At 36.5% G+C, this 16,915-nt stretch overlaps 2 protein-coding genes across 4 annotated transcripts; both read left to right on the forward strand.

Annotated features, from left to right (window-relative positions):
• The first annotated feature begins 1,405 nt into the window (after positions 1-1,405).
• Positions 1,406-7,019, forward strand: LOC111795804 (translation initiation factor IF3-1, mitochondrial-like). The gene is made up of 8 exons (XM_023678392.1): positions 1,406-1,609; positions 1,986-2,082; positions 2,888-2,955; positions 3,095-3,193; positions 4,290-4,346; positions 5,117-5,185; positions 5,689-5,751; positions 5,854-7,019. The coding sequence occupies exons 1-8, from the start codon at positions 1,406-1,408 to the stop codon at positions 6,820-6,822; spliced, it is 1,626 nt and encodes a 541-aa protein (XP_023534160.1). The 3' UTR covers positions 6,823-7,019.
• Positions 7,020-8,452: 1,433 nt separating this feature from the next.
• Positions 8,453-16,878, forward strand: LOC111796101 (probable ubiquitin-conjugating enzyme E2 23). 3 transcript variants are annotated; one of them, XR_002815288.1, is made up of 9 exons: positions 8,453-8,653; positions 9,752-11,794; positions 12,174-12,368; positions 13,508-13,990; positions 14,204-14,273; positions 14,368-14,507; positions 14,588-14,899; positions 15,732-16,038; positions 16,747-16,878. XR_002815288.1 is itself a non-coding variant. In XM_023678793.1 (9 exons), exons 2-9 carry the CDS (start codon positions 9,752-9,754, stop codon positions 15,981-15,983), a joined length of 3,444 nt encoding a protein of 1,147 aa, XP_023534561.1. In that variant the 5' UTR covers positions 8,453-8,653; the 3' UTR covers positions 15,984-16,274. The 3 variants fall into 3 exon arrangements, 2 of the variants coding, with proteins under 2 accessions (XP_023534561.1, XP_023534560.1); XM_023678793.1 differs by lacking the exon at positions 16,747-16,878 and having other exon boundaries at positions 12,174-12,274; positions 12,326-12,368; positions 15,732-16,274; XM_023678792.1 differs by lacking the exon at positions 16,747-16,878 and having other exon boundaries at positions 15,732-16,274.
• Positions 16,879-16,915: the final 37 nt, after the last annotated feature.

The raw sequence follows: 16,915 nt of genomic DNA on the forward strand, positions 1-16,915 counted from the left end.
GTCATAAGATGTCAAATATGTATTCTAAATCCTGGTATGAACTCCAGACATGAAACATTACGGATGGTATTAGAGCAAAACCTGTGAGATCCCACATCGATTGGAGAGGGAAACAAAGCATTTCTTATAAGGGTGTGGAAACCTCTCCCTAGCATATGCGTTTTAAAATCGTGAGGCTGACGATGATATGTAATGGACCAAAGCGAACAATAACTATTAACGGTGGGCTTGAGCTGTAACAAAAACTATCCAAAGCATTACAGACAGTATCTAAGGGAACATTTCCCAATAAAATGTAATTCAAGGACAAACTAAAATAGAAGCTGATGAACATGTGATACTCGAGTAAATGAAATGAATCACGACTATAATCGAACAAGATTGGTTATAAATACATAAAACTGTAGTTAGATCGAGACAATTCTAAGTTGGATGACGTTTTAATTTTTTTTTTTTTATTTCACTTCTCTTTCCATCCACTATCTTTGTATATTGCTTGTCAGCACTATATACATATATATATATATATATATATATATATTTTAAATCACTTCCATTTTTGTCACAACTCCTCCATTAACTTTCTTCATTCATTCTTTAAATATATCTTCCACCACTATGTACTATCAGCTTTTTTCCAACCTTTTTATTCCATTATTTTTCTCTTTAATTATCAATAAAAAAAATTATATTATATTACTTAAAACAAATTAACCATGGTTATCGGAGAGTAAGATTCCTATTAAGAATATTTTAAGGGAAGAACACTCGTCAGACGTTCAAAAGTTTTATTAATATTTTTTAAAAATTTAAAAACACTTTAAACTTTTTAAAAATATAAAAAAGTACTACACTTTTAAGGTTTGACAGTTAATTTTTTTTAACTTTTTTACCGAAGTTAAAGAGGGTTGGTGCTATTTTAAAAAATTTAGGGATATTTTTTTAAATATTTAAATTTTTTTTAAATTTTTTTAAAAGGTAAATTTTAGTAAGTTTAATGATATTTTTGAAATATTTTTAGAGTTATTTTTAAAGATATATTAACGATAAAAATAAAAAATAAGGATATTATTGAATTTTCTGGAAGGTTAGAGATTAAAGAAAATACAGTATTTTTATTAACTTAGATAAGATATGACATAAATTTGAGGCCAATTTCCTGTTGATGGGCTCTGGACTGGGCCGGGAATATTGAGCTGAATTTCAGGTTGGATCCGGAACCGGGTCGAGTTCGCGCTCTCAATTTCTCCCGTTGGCAAGAGCTTCGCTCGTGAGCTCTGCAACTGCGACTGCCGCGAGCCATCGTCTTGTTCCTTCGAAGCAACCCTCGCGGGAGTGTTAAATTCATCGATATTCGTTGAAGTTTGCGACGATGCTATGGTTTGGTCATAGTAACTAGGATACGATGGCGTTCTTATGTAGGATAAATCAATCCAAGCTAACACACTTTTCCAATCAATTCAAGAGGCATTATTTTCACATTTGTTATGCTTCTTCGATCGATTCTGGTCGTACAACGAAGCATGTTTCTGAGTATATAGCGCGTATAATTCCCCGTGGACCAGCTGATTTTGGCGGTAAAGTTAGGTTTTATGCTGCCCCGGTTCAGGTACTGATTCTAGTACTTATGGATGGCAATGGTGCATTAGTTCTTGAATTTGGGATGAATTATATCGAAACTTGTGTAGTAGTGTTTTTCAAAGGTTTCAAGTCCTGTTTTAGATGCTAAATTTTCATGCCTTGAACTTTCAAAAGTTGCGTATTGGGACATGGAATAGAACAGATTTTAGTTATTCTTTTTTTTAAAAAAAAAACTTACAGATATCTTTTTGTATTATACTAAAGATTCTTTTAGTTAGCTTGTTAAGCTTGCATTTGCTCTATTGATTATAAATTAGGCAGCTGATTTGAGTTATAGAGTGTTTAATTCATAAAAAAAAAAATGGTGAGACTGATCTTGTTCATTTTATGATATGTCATTAAAGTTTCAGGGAAAGGCGAAGAAGGAAGAGAATAATACGAGTGGACCACGACTTAATGATAAAATCAAGGCTGAGTTTGTGAGGCTTGTATCTGATGATGGTATGTGAGATGAATATTGAATTTTTGTTAATATCATAGTTTGAGATCTCTAAGTTGTGATGCCTTTTCACGTTCTTGGGATTGATATATCACGTTCATAGTGATGCATCTAGGCGGTTAGCGTAGCTCTCTCACCTCTGACAAAATGGGAAAGGTTCATGGAACAATAAGTCCTCATATTTGGGTAAGAAGGGTGTGTGGTGGATGAGGAATTTGATTTTGTTCATGTCTGATATTTCATGTGCAACTACCTACTACATGGATAAAATTTGCTAGAAAACTAGTATTGAATCGATCTATTGGAACGTGTTATAGGGTGCGCTATCTTGATTGTGAAGAAGTAGAAACATGAAAATAATGGAAAAATGAGGAAGAAAATGAATGTTTTTTTTTTTTTTTAATAAAAAAGAAGGAAACATTATAATTTGGACAAAAAGAAGGGTTTCCTCTTTATGGGCCGAAGGAGTTGCACAACATTCTCCATTTGACTTGAATGTCAGAAGTATGATTAAGTACAAAAAATTCTTAGAAGAGATGCCATCGACAAATCCCAAAAAGCGATTTTCTTGCCTTGAAAATCTGAGGGTCTGACAATCTCTTTAAACCAAGTAGCCCAAGCAAGAACTAATGCACCCACCTTCACCATATTCCAAGCAAGAAACAATGCACCCCCAATCAACAGTCTCCAAAACTCTTTGAAAATGAATTTTATCGGGTATAGAAGTTGTGTAATTATGTATTGGGCTATGAATGAGGATTGTGTTTGTTTATTACTTGTTGATGTGTTGCACATGAATTTTTGTAGGACATGCAATTGTTTCACTTCGTGAAGCTCTTGGACGTGCTCGTGAGCTCAAGCTGGATTTGGTTGAGGTAAACTTCCATTTTTCATGTTGCCAGCATTTTCTGTCTTTTTATATGTATAATTCTACTTTCAATCTCAGTTATTAGTAGACTTTCATATTTGTTATCGGGTCATGCAATATTTCATTTCACGTGTCATATTTTTTAGGTCCAACAAAAAGCCAACCCACCTGTCTGTAAAATCATGGACTTTCACAGAGAGAAGTACAAGCAGCAAATAAGGGAAAAGGATCGTGTTAAAAGCAAGGTGAGTTCCTGATACGAAATACAAAGTCTTAATCATGCCACAAAAATTGCATGGTGGATGACAAGATTACCATACATGTTAGGATTTAGGGAGGTTTTATTATACTTTTCAATTTTAGAGTATTATTTTTAAGGTTTTAAATTACGATTAGTTAGTGGTCATTATGGTATCGATGGACATGAGAGTTACAACCTCTCAATTGACCATAGGTTACTTTAAGATTTATTTTCAAGGGTATAAATAGTCATTCTTGTTGTTGCTTTAGTATGAGAATTTTGGATATTAAAATGAAAGTTGCATATTATGCTTCTTAAGCCATGAGGTTGTTCCTTTGCATTTCTTATGTTAAGATTTGCATGTTAGAGTCATTCAAGTAGTCTTGATCAAGCTATCTTGTAGAATAATTTGAATCACGAGTTTTCTTTACTCTTGATCTTGATCATCAAGGTAATCCGTTCCAAAACCTTCCATTGGATTGATTCTTTATCATTTTTGGAGTTCTTTGATAATTTAGATTTAAAGGTCTTGTTGTTCAACAAGGTTATTAGATCAAATCCCAAGAGCTTCATAAAAGTTCCTTAAAAGTTCCGCAAGGCAATGGGTTAGTGTCTTTTAGATAGTGATAATGCCTTTGGTCGGGATATTGTTTTGAAATCAAGAATTTATTGTTTAACTTTTGCTACTTGATCCCATGTCAGTGCTGAGCCGTATTTTATCATAAAATTATGTATTCCTTTTCATTTTGATAATGAATGAAGTGGGTATAATTCAGCCACAAGCTTGGATGATTGTAAACATCTAACATGTTTGTACTTCCTTCATGATTGCATAAATAAAACGAACAATCAAGTTGATTGTCTGAGCTTCATTATGATTGGCCATTTTAATATTATTCCACTTTTAAGTATTAGACAGACAAATCTCTAGAGCTTTGGCTTAATTTACTGAATAACCGTTTAAAAAATTGTGTCAGTTTTAGTTAATCTTTTTCCCAAAAGGAAAACCTGTTAGTATTTCAGGTCTTGAGAAATGACTCTTAAAATTTATACTGGGAAAAGTGTTGCATGTGATGTGAAACAGATTCATATTCTTGTAGGCTGAAGTGGGTTTAAGAAAGGGAGATCACAAAGAAGTCCGCTTCACTGGGAAAACTGTAAGTAATTTATTTTTTAATGTTCAGACCTTTTGCTGCCATGAATATAACTTGAAGACTCTCTGATGGTGATATGATTGAATGCCTTGCGGACGGAACAGAATTTTCTATTCTAGCCTCATCAGGAAAGTAAAATTGCGTACAAAAGTCCTATGACCATGAATATTATGTTTTAAGCCATGGTTTGTACTCTAGTTCTGTACCATCCTTTTTTAAAAATGATTTCATTATAGTTTAAGATAAATGTTCTTCAAGTAATCTTCAGCAATTTGTTTCTCACTTTGATAGGTGTATATGGAATCAAGTACCCAAAAACGTTAACCTACTTATTTAAGAAACCTCTTATGGTGTTCAACCTAGTTCGTGGATGGAAACATTGAAAAGTCAAATGTGGATATCACCATAACCTATTTGTTTATAAAAGTAAAGTTTCATTTTTTTCATTCAAAATTTGAACCGTAGGCGAAGATTTTTCTGCATTTAATAATTTCCTTCAATTATTGTTACTACCCACAACATTGACATTACTTTTGGTATGTTGTCCATACCCAAAGAATTGTGAAGGATTTGGTTCATATCTCGCTACGACACCATTTTGTTGTAGTACGTACGAGGTTAAGACTACAGTTAAGACAATTTCTTTTCCGCTAAAAGAGTCCTTGAGCTCCAAACCAACCGACTTTTGACCATTATGAGAGCTTAGAACAAGACTCTTAGTATTAGTGTTTGATGCTAGAATTTCTTTATTTATTTATTTGTATTGTCTTCAGGAAGAAAAGGACCTAAGGATGAAAGCTGATATGGTTAAGCGATTGATGGAACGAGGATACCGTGTGAAGGTATTATTTTTCCATCTTACAAAATGACTCATAATTTCTGTTCTTTTTAGTTTCTTATTTCTTTTCAGAGGTCAATGGTTGTTCGTTTGCGTGTTTTTTCAATACAAAATCGCCACAAAAGGCCTACCTTAGCCCACTTTCTTCTTTCCTTGTTTAGAATTGTCTGCCGTTACAATTCCCTTTAACTATAGATCTACCAACCAACCCTTGCCCAAACCCTGACCTAATAAAATTTTCACTTTCCATCCTTAATTTATTTTTGTAGTATTCTCATTAAAATGTGGTATCTTATAGGATAAGCCGATAAGAACACGCCATTTGTGTGTAAAGATCATGACCATTTGCTTGCTCTATTTATATTGTTCTTGTAATCTCTTTCTAGGTCCTGCTTTGTGAAATGTACTATTACTGCATCTGGCTGCTTCATGGTTGTTCAAATTCACGTTGTAAACATCATACTGTTCATTTTTCAATAATATCTTACTTTTATGTTATCTGAACAGTGCAGTGCCAGGGGCGGTGAGGATCAGGACTTGGGTGGCTTGTTATCTCGTCTCTCTGCTTTGGTATTGCCTCATGAAACACTTCATTCTCTCTTGACGATACCAGTTCATCAATTTCTATTGTCTTATCCTTCCCACCGCATATACTGAACAATCTTTTTGCAGATAGAGGATGTGGCAATGGTGGAAAGTGGACCAAGAGTGGAAAGAGGACAGGCATATGTTATAGTCAGGCATGTTAAATTTGGCCCCTCGAAGAAAGGGGGCGGTGGAAAAGCATCAAAAGTTGCTGTGAATGCAAGACAGGAGGTTAAAAATGGCACCACCCCTCCGGTTCCGGCGGCCCGTTCTTCAACCCCTGATGAAGAAGAAATGGGTCCTGAAGAATCAGATTCTGAAGCAACGTGGTCAGTTGTTGATGGTAATAATGATTTTGATGAAGTTTTTGACTTGAAAGATGATGCCAATGGGATTCCCTTAGAAACCACTGCCAATAAAATGAATGTAGCTTCAGACAGGGATGTTAATGTCTCAGACCTTTCGCCACCGTCGCGGTTACCTGGTACGAGTAGAACCAGCTCCGTTCCACTCTCTCGACAGGATTCTTCCACCAAAGCCGATAACAGATACAAAAAGATCGAACCTGCAAACCGGTTCCAACCACCAAATGTAATGGATAACAAGGGCCGAGGTGCTAGAGACTCACTCCGATCAGAACCCCAGATTCGCAATCAGTGGAGGCAACCTCTTACGAACACAAACTTATCGCCGCCCTCCATGAGAGAAACCAGGCCAGACGACAACGTTTCTTCTGCATCAAGAAACACTACGTATCCCTCAAATGAGACATCCAAGTCTGGTTCATCACAGCATACCGTTCCTGATCCATCCAAAACTAGCTTTGGGATCTTCAGTGCTCTAAATGCCAATGCTCCAGTAAAGCAAGATGCAGCATCCACAAGTTATCGAGGGAATCGAGGGCCATCGACTAATCCGAACGCGCCTGGAGCTTCAGAAAGTTTGAAGTTCTCATTAACAAAATCCGACGACAATGTGAACAAGGGACAGAAAAGCTGGGGAATTTTCAGTGAGGGTCCTAATAATTCCCCAAACAGGATATCAAAACCTAACTGAGGTGAAGGTAGAACATGTTTACAGTGATTGTTTCAGTATTATATGGAAGGCTGAGTTTTGATGAGGATATTTATTTAGACATGGAACGTAGCAGAGATTTTTCTTCAAACAGTTACTACTGGCCGTGCTGTTGTGCACGTTGCAAGTTTTATAGTGATTTTGAGTAATAAGAATATTGTCCACATTAACATTTTTAATGGTCAAAGATCAAACGACGTCTCGATATTTTAGGTAGAAATCAACATTGAGAGGAGCAAGCGTTTTCGTTTGACAAAACTCAAAGTTTACGAAGTTGAGACCCTCAAAAGGCAGCAACACAACACTTCAGATAGATATCAACATTATGAGATGTGAGGACACTTTCATTTGATGAAATTTCAAGTTCACGGCGTTGAAACGTTCAAGACAACTCATGCAGTTCGTGAGGCTTGAAGTATAAGTCTTTTCTTTTTTATTATCAAGAATGACTCTTATGAGCTCACCCGATTCTCATCCCTGCTGATTTTTAGTATCAGGTATGACATTACGACTCTTCATTAACAACCTCGAGTACATTCCAAACCATTCCCCATGTCACAACAACTATTATCATGCATTTAAGATATGTTCTAAGTTATCTCTCCCACACATGAAGTTAGACCAACATAACTATTAAGGTTAAAAACATTAAGAATCAAATACATTAATGTAGGCAGTATCTCGATGCCTTGCACAAAAATCCCTATTACAAGATGCACATGTACTTTCGTTTAATGAAACCCAAAATTCGTAGTGTCGAGCCGACCACAACGCCTCATGTGAAATATGGGATAATAATTTTATTCATGAATTAGATTTGAATTTTTTTTTTTGTTCGTGAACCAACCAAACTTTATTGTTCATTTTGTAGCTGGATTTGAACCCTACATTTTATTTTGGATCTTCCAAATCATTCCCGAGAAAAACTTTAACAAACACGAATATAATTTCTAAAATATACCTTACTAATGTTAACCTAGTTTAAAATAAAAACATTATTTTTTTAACCGAGAATATCTGTATTAACTAATTAAGCTAAGCTCTCGCCAAATTTTATTAAATTCTTAGAAAAATGTAAACTTGCCTTGTAAATTGTAAACTTCCTTTCAATATTAGAACTCCCCAAGAAAAGCACCTTTCATTCCCTTACTTCAAATCCAAACTTACATATAACTATTTTTAAATTTATTTTTTTACTTTATATATTTTATTTTTATTATAATAATAAAAAAATATGTTTTTATAATAAATTTTCTATTAATTTCAAACATACACAATAATTGACAATTATATATATTAATTAGTAAAAATGATTATTAAAAGTTTTGAAACTAAAATATTAATAGAAAAAAAGTTGGGTTTAAATATATATATATATATATCCAAATAAATAAATAAAAAATTTGTATAATATAATAAATATATTTTTAAGTTAAAAAAATAATTATTTTTGCAACGGGACTTGGTCCTAATTTTGAACGGTGGTGATGGATCACGATTACCATACCAATCAACGGACACAAATATATAAGAAGAAGGCCCCCAGGTTTTTATTTATTTCCACAATCAACCCCCATATTATAGGTATTTACAAACCCACCCCCACGGTAACTCTCTTACCAGCTCCTCCCTCTAATTCTTTCATAATATATTATATTCTCTGGTTCGGAAACGGAGTTCGAAGGAACCTCCGTTCAAAATCAAAGGCCTCCTTTTCTTCATCGTATCCTCCTTCTTTCCCTCCAATTGACGGCGATTCTCAGATTGCGTTTCTCTTTGCAGCTCGTTTTTGTCTGCCTCCGAGCAGCCTCAGGTTCTCATTTCATTAGCTCGTTTCTTTTGGTTACTTGATTGGATTGAGCTTTTGGATGGAATATTTTTTGTTTATTGTTTGGATTACTGGTGGGATGGATGTTTGAGTTTAGCTCGAGGGATTGATCTGCGAAGGTCTTGAATCGTGGTCTTCAGCTTCTTTAGTTAGTTCGTTAGTTTGTTTTTTCTTTTTTTCATTTCGATTAATGGTTTTGCTGGTAATTATGACCTGCTCTGAGTATTTGAATGCGAGAACGGGAGAGGTGTAAATGGTTTTAGCCATTGTTTCTTCTTCTTGTTGCGTTTGATTCAAGTAACTTTATGATTTTAACGAAGACGTCCATTGGATGCCTTCTTAATTCTGTCGTCTTGCTAAGCATATTAGCAAATGAACCCAGAATTTTTCATTTCTGTTTGTGTTGGTCAATCGTCTTTCCTCGGTTTTTGGTTTTTTTTTTTGAATTTTAGATCTGAAAATCTAAAATGGAGATTATTTGGTGACTGCTCTAAGTAGCAAAAAGCTACTTGCAAAAATATGTCAACCTCCTGATTCTATTCAAATATGCTATAAATGTCCACTTCTTGCTGCTCTGTTCATTCTGCAACTTTTCCCTATTTGATGAAATTATGAAGGAAAAAGGAGCAGTGAGCTTATTTGACTTTATTGTTGCTTAGAGTAAAATTACAGCGACTGGTTTGTTCATACTTACAGACTAATGGGCCATGGATTTTGTTTGTTCACTTTCTTGGCTGGCTAGATAGGCATCTAGGAAGCTTGAATTCTCTTATTACATGCAGAGTTGGGTATCCAACATGGACATCTTTGGTATATGATTTTGAAGTTTTAATTTATTTAAATGTTGCACACGGTGAGGATGCCCAAAGGATTCATTGGGGACCCTGGACGCGTTAGGGAGGTGCATCTGGTGAAGTACAATAACATATATAATAAAAGAAAAAAATGTAGTTTTGTTTCGGTTCTTATATTTGAACTTTGACAAATGTACTTTACTGGATTGAAATGAATATTATCCCAATGTACTTGAGTTACATATGTAAGTCATTGCTGTACTCATCCTTCTTCCTTCTTTCTTTCCAGATGGCGCAACCGGATTCTGTGGACAAGGAGTCTCTTACGGATACTTGCGATAGTTACATGAATAGGGATGGTGTTTCTACGAGTGGAAATATTCACATGCCAACTATAAATAATGATGAAGCTAGAAGAATGAATGAGAATAAAAGCAATAAACCTAATATTCCACATGTATATAGACGAGATATTGTAAAAAGCAAAGGCAGTGGTATGATAGGGATTGTGACTGAAGTTGCTGGTGATGCTGATTCAGATACTGACATTACTGATGATGAAGATGACTATGATGATGGTGAGGATGGTCTTGATGATGATGGTTGTGATGATTCTGATGGTGATGGGGAGAACGAAGGTCAAAACAAGGAAAATTATGATGATGACACTAATGCTAAAAATTCAAACAGAGATAGTTATAAGAATCAACCCCTTCCTGCTGATGAAGTTCGAGTCCTCTGGATGGATGAAAGCGAGACTACTCAGAATGTTAATGATTTAACAGTTATAGATAGGGGGTTTTTACATGGTGATTTTGTTGCTGCTGTTTCCAATCCTACAGGGCAATCAGGTGTTGTGGTAGATGTAAATATCTCTGTTGATTTGTTAGTTCCTGATGGATCAGTTGTGAAAAATATATCATCTAAGGACTTGATACGTGTGAGAGATTTTGCAGTGGGGGATTATGTGGTCCTTGGTCCGTGGTTGGGTAGAATTGATGATGTCTTGGATAATGTGACTGTGATGTTTGATGATGGCTCCAAGTGTAAAGTCACAAAGGCAGAGCCATCGCGGCTCAAACCAGTTTCTAAGAATATCCTTGAAGATGCAAGCTTTCCTTACTATCCTGGCCAGCGGCTGAGGGCAAGTTCTTCAACAGTTTTTAAGAATTCTAAATGGCTTTCTGGTTTATGGAAACCTAATCGATTGCAAGGTACTGTCACTAAAGTTACAGTTGGATCAGTGTTCATTTATTGGATAGCATCTGCTGGATATGGACCAGATTCTTCTACCACCCCAGCTGAAGAACAGAGTCCAAAGAACTTGAGACTATTAACTTGTTTTTCACATGTGAATTGGCAATTGGGTGACTGGTGTCTTCTTCCTTCCTCATTCTCCTCTGGCTCGACTAAGGACTCATCACAAACAGAACTTCCTGATTCAGTAACCAATACGTTAGATTATGCACAAACAGTGGGAGCATGCGATTCAGAGGATACCGTGGTAGATGAATTAACTGGGAGAACTGAATCCACTGATCTTGACTCCATTAGTGCATGTAATGGAAATTATAGGGATCCAGAATGTAATATTTTGCCGGAATCTAGTAGTTCTAGAGCAACAAAGGAGAATACCCATGAGACTTGGCCTCTCCATCGCAAAAAAATTCGTAAAGTTGTCATCAGGAGAGATAAGAAGGCTAGAAAGAAAGAGGAAAACTTTGAGAGGGCACTTTTAATCATCAATACTACGACAAAAGTTGATGTTGTATGGCAGGATGGCCGGGCAGAACTTGTGCTGGATTCAACAGGCTTGATTCCAATTAATCCAGGTGATCATGAATTTGTTCCAGAACAGTATGTTGTTGAGAAGGCCTCTGATAATGATGATGATGTTACGGAAAGCAGGCGAGTTGGAGTTGTGAAAAGTGTTCATGCAAAGGAGCGAACAGCCTGTGTAAGGTGGTTAAAACCAGTCTCCAGGGCAGAGGATCCTCGAGAATTTGACATAGAAGAAGTTGTTAGTGTGTATGAGCTAGAAGGGCATCCAGATTATGACTACTGTTACGGTGATGTTGTTGTTCGTTTGTCACCTGTTTCTGATTCTATAGAAGCTCTGTCTTCTGAAAACACTACTGAAGAATTAAATCATCAAAGTTCAACCAATGGGGTGATGAGTTGTACAGAAAAGGTTTCAGGAAGCCTGAAAATAGAATATCCATCAAGTAGTGATGATTGCTTTGACTTCTCAGATCTCTCTTGGGTTGGAAATATAACGAATCTTAAGAATGGTGATATTGAAGTTTTTTGGGCGAATGGCATGGTTTCAACGGTATTTTTCATTTCCTAATTCTTTTGAAAATGATACTTGGTTGCAAACGTAAAAAACAAGACCAAATGGTTTATGATCTTCTTCTAACAGGAAGAGTGCATTATCATTGTAATTAAACAAATTTATTATAAGGGCAGGTTAGGGAGCTGTTTTTCCTGTATTTTCGTAGGAATTGATTGTTATTTTTATGTTTGGTATCTGCTTATTTATTGGCTTTTAAATTAGTTGATCTTGAAATATTAAAAATGTTACTTTTTTTTGTGTCTTGATAGTCTATAATCTAACACTCATATGTGGTAACTGATTTAGTTTTTAATGGTTTTCACTTTTCTCACGAGTTTAGAAACTCAAATGCTGAAGTGTTTATTATTTCGCTAAGGTTGGCCCTCAAGCAATTTATGTTGTTGGTCGAGATGATGACGATGAATCAATTGGTGCTGGAAGTGAAGTAAGTAACGGTGCTGCAAGTTGGGAAACAGTTGATGATGATGATGATGATGATGATGATGATGATGATGATGATGATGATGATGATGATGATGATGATGAAATGGATGTTGAGAACGCCAAGGAGGTAATATTCTTTTGGTACACTAAAGTTAGCATATTCTTTTGAATGGTTCTAAGGTTGAGGATTGTTGGGAGGAGTCTCATATTGGCTAATTAAGGGGAAGATCTTGAGTTTCTAAGTAAGGAATACTATCTCTATTGGTATGAGGCCTTTTGAGGAAACCAAAAGCAAAACCATAAGAGCTTATGCTCAAAGTGGACAATATTATACCATTGTGGAGGGTCGGGGTTCTTAACATGGCATCAGAGCCATGCCCTTAACTTAGCCATGTCAATAGAATTCTTAAGTGTCGAACAAAGAAGTTGTGAACCTCGAAGGTGTAGTTAAAAAATGACTCAAGTGTCGAACAAAGGTTGTACTTTGTTCAAGAGTTCCAAAGAAGGAGTCGAGCCTCGATTAAGGGGAGGCTGTTCAAGGGCTCCATAGGTCTTAGGGGAGGCTCTATGGTGTACTTTTTTCAAGGGGAGAATTGTTGAGGATTGTTGGGAGAGGAGACCCATATTGGCTAATTAAGGGAAGATCATGAGTTTACAAGTAAGGATATACTATCTCTATTGGTATGAGGCCTTTTGGGAAAACCAAAGGTAAAATCATGAGAGCTTATGCTCGAAGTGGACAATATCATACCATTGTGGAGGGTCGTGGTTCCTAACATCTAATAATATAATCCCTAGATTTTCTGTCAAAGAAACTAAAGAATAAAACTAGAAGGAACATGTAATTATGAGGGCAGGTATGGACTTTTGTTTTAATCATGCATATTAGATGCAAAAGGTCAGTCTGAATTCCTGTCTCTTTACTTGTAATCTTCTTTAAATAATGGGATTAAAAATTTATTTTGATAGACTCTCAGTCTTTCACTCACTCTCAATAATATCATTTCTTTTTCAGTTTCTGCTTCCAAGGTTTTGGCAAAAAAATTTATATCATTTTTTATTAGTGACCCTCCATATGTTATGCCCTCTTGTGCTGATTTTTTGAAAGTTCGGCAGTTCTTATAAATTGAAATCTGATGTCATTGTGCCCTTCCATTGTTCATTTGTTTGCCTTTGCTTGTAACGTTGTTATCTACAGTTTTAAGAATAATTACACCTGATATGTATTAAGGCATCGTGAATAATGACCCACGTCAATGTCTCTAGGATATTGAGCTGCAAGATACTGGTGTGGATTCTGAAGAGGAAGAGAATGAACAGCATAATTCAGGAAGAAGTCTAGCTCTTTCTGTTCCACTTGCTGCATTTCGATTTGTTACTAGATTGGCTACTGGATTATTCTCACGAGGACCAAGAAATCGAGATTCAATGGATTTGGATTCCCACAGTGAAAGTGATACTCAATCCTTGGAAATTCAAGCTTTGGAGGAAATAGATTCTGGGCTTCAGTCTAGCTCTCTTAAATCCAATTCTTTTACTGCCTCTGATTTGAACCCTGACTGTGGAAGAGGAGAGGACGATGATGCCTCAGAGCCATCAAAAGTGTTAGTATCAGCAGAAGCTTCAAGCAACCTGAGGACTGCTCAATCAGATGGGTCAGCATGCCATGAGGATGGCACCTGCAGCTTCAAGGGCTTTGATATCGTTAAAGATCCTTTGGACCATTATTTTCTTGGTACAAATGGACAAGTAGGTATATTTGTGAAGTTTCGAATACCACTTTGATGCTCTAAGAATATTTCTGTGCACGGTTCTTGTTTTAGGGGTGCACGGTTCTTGTTTTAGGGTCTTGTTCTTCATGTTCATCAATACTTTTGGGTTTCGGGTTGTCCAGATTGGTTTACACGTTCTTACTTGAAAGTTTCTGCACAAGTCTGAATGGTTGAACTTTGTTGAATGCAGACTATTAACGGAAGGAAATGGCTTAAGAAAATCCAGCAAGATTGGACTATCCTCCAGAATAATCTTCCAGGTAAACAATGCCTATCTTTGCTTCATTGTGTCGCGTCTCGTGAGATTGACCTTCATGTATCTGTTAGCTGAGCCATGAATGAATTCTGTAACAGATGGGATATACGTTCGAGTCTATGAGGATCGAATGGACCTTTTAAGAACCGTCATTGTTGGGGCCTATGGGACCCCTTACCAAGATGGCCTTTTCTTCTTCGATTTTCACCTCCCACCAGAGTATCCCGACGTTCCACCAGTGAGTCATAGCATTAAGTCACTTCTATAATCTGGGTTGTCTTATATGGTAACTTACTGATGGGATTTGTTATGCTGCAGTCAGCATATTATCATTCAGGTGGGTGGCGGATAAATCCCAATCTTTATGAGGAAGGCAAAGTGTGCCTTAGCCTTTTAAATACTTGGACTGGCAGAGGAAATGAAGTGTGGGATCCGAAGTCCTCTAGCATCCTTCAAGTGTTGGTATCGCTCCAGGGGTTAGTGTTGAATTCTAAACCATATTTTAATGAAGCTGGATATGACAAACAAATTGGGACAGCAGAAGGAGAGAAGAATTCCTTGTCGTACAATGAAAACACTTTCTTGTTGAACTGCAAGACAATAATGTATCTTATGAGGAAGCCTCCCAAGGTGGGTATTACTGTTCATTTTCATTTTCATTTGAATATCTTTGTTGAGAACTTTTTCTGTACCACACAATCTTCAAATGTCATTCGCTAAATGGACCAAAAAGCATCGTGCTTGTGAGATCTCACATCGATTGGAGAGAGGAACAAGTGCCAGCAAGGACGGTGGGCCCTAAAGGTGGGTGGATTGTGAGATCTCATATCGGTTGGAGAGGAGAATGAAACATTCTTATAAGGGTGTTGAAACCTTCCTCTAGCTGTCACGTTTTAAAAACCTTGAGGGGAAGCTTGAGTGGGAAAGCCCAAAGAGGACAATATCTGCTAGCGGTGGGCTTGAGTTGTTACAGTTGGTATCAAAGCCAGACACTAGGTGGTGTGTCAGTGAAGACGCTGAGTCCTGAAAGGGGGTGGATTGTGAGATCCCACATCGATTGGAGAGAGAAATGAGTGCCAGCGAGGACGCTTGGTCCTGAAGGTGGGTGGATTGTGAGATCCCACGTCGGTTGGGGAGAAGAACGAAGCATTCTTTATAAGGGTGTGGAAACTTTTTCCTAATAGACGTATTTTAAAAACTTTGAAAGAAAGCCCGAAAGGAGAAGCCCAAAGATGACAATATCTGCTAGCGGTGGGTTTGGTTCTGTTACAGTGTTTCTTTTTTCTTTTTCCTCTTTAATGGACAACCATGGGTTTGAAGAGCTTGGGATTGGTTGGTGGATTTAATAACTTGAGCGAATTTATGTATGCTGTACTCAGAAAGTTCATGATGCAATGACTGCTAGAGATAAATTAGCTATAAATATTATGTTTGACCAATTGATTTTTTTGTTCATGAATAGGACTTCGAAGAACTCGTTAAAGAACATTTCAGGAGGCGTGGATATTACATCCTGAAGGCCTGTGATGCATACATGAAAGGTCACTTAATTGGCTCTCTCACAGAAGATGCCTCTATAAGAGAAGAAAGCGATCCCAACTCCACGTCAGTCGGGTTTAAGCTTATGCTCGCTAAGATTGTTCCGAAGCTCTTCTCGTCGTTGAACGAAGTCGGAGCTGATTGTCGCGATTTTAAGCATTTTCAACAGTTGTAGCATTACAAAAAACTCCAGATGACAAAGTTGTCATCATTTACACATAGCTGACAAGGTAATCTTTTTCTTTTCTTCTATTCATTCCCATTCATGTTAAAGCCTTCTTGTCTTTACCCATTATGATCAATGATGCACCCTGTTTAGAAGTTTTGAACTGGGGGCCTCATGAACTTCAAAAGCTTCCTAGAATTCTAGGATCTGGGTTTTTGTGACAATTCTTTGGTCTGTGATCCATTTTTTTCCTTAAAAAAAACAAAGGAAAGTCCGAATTACATTGCAAGTTAGGAGTTAGTTGATCGTGTTCTTCTGTCGTAGGTTGTTTGTCCTAGAATGGACTTTTTTTTATGATGATTTTTTGTTGTACTGCATTTCAGTATTGCTCAAAGAAAGTAAAAGAAGTATAATATGTTGTGCTGCAATTTATTCCTTATGATTTTCTAAAGGTATGTTACTGTTTGAGCTGAAAAAAAAAATGTTAAACTACAAACTTAGTCTATAATAGTTTATAGAAGGTGAAATTTTATAGAAGGTGAAATTTTAGTCAATAATTTTAAATGTTATAATTGGTCTCGGGGAGGTGACTGTTATAATTGGTCTCGGGGAAGGATTGTCTTTGCTCTGAGTGTCACAGTTATGCTTCTTTAGAGCGTGTTGCCCATGGCCACATGTCTATGCCACGCCAAACCATTTATTTGATTCCATGTTGTATTGCCTTACTATTGTATTTTCTGTTTGTATGACTATTCGGCAAAATCATGTCTAAGTTTATCAGACTTAAATCGTCTCAAAACGTACTATAGAGGATGATATCAGTCGTCAACTCCTCCTGCCTAGATTTGTATGGCCGTTTGGCGAAATTATGCCTGTACTATAAGGAGATGCAACTAGTTGTCAAATTTTCATATTCGAGTTATATAATATTTAAGTTGTGA

The sequence above is a fragment of the Cucurbita pepo genome, chromosome LG05 (genome assembly GCF_002806865.2).
Source record: "Cucurbita pepo subsp. pepo cultivar mu-cu-16 chromosome LG05, ASM280686v2, whole genome shotgun sequence".
NCBI classification, from domain to species: Eukaryota; Viridiplantae; Streptophyta; class Magnoliopsida; order Cucurbitales; family Cucurbitaceae; genus Cucurbita; species Cucurbita pepo.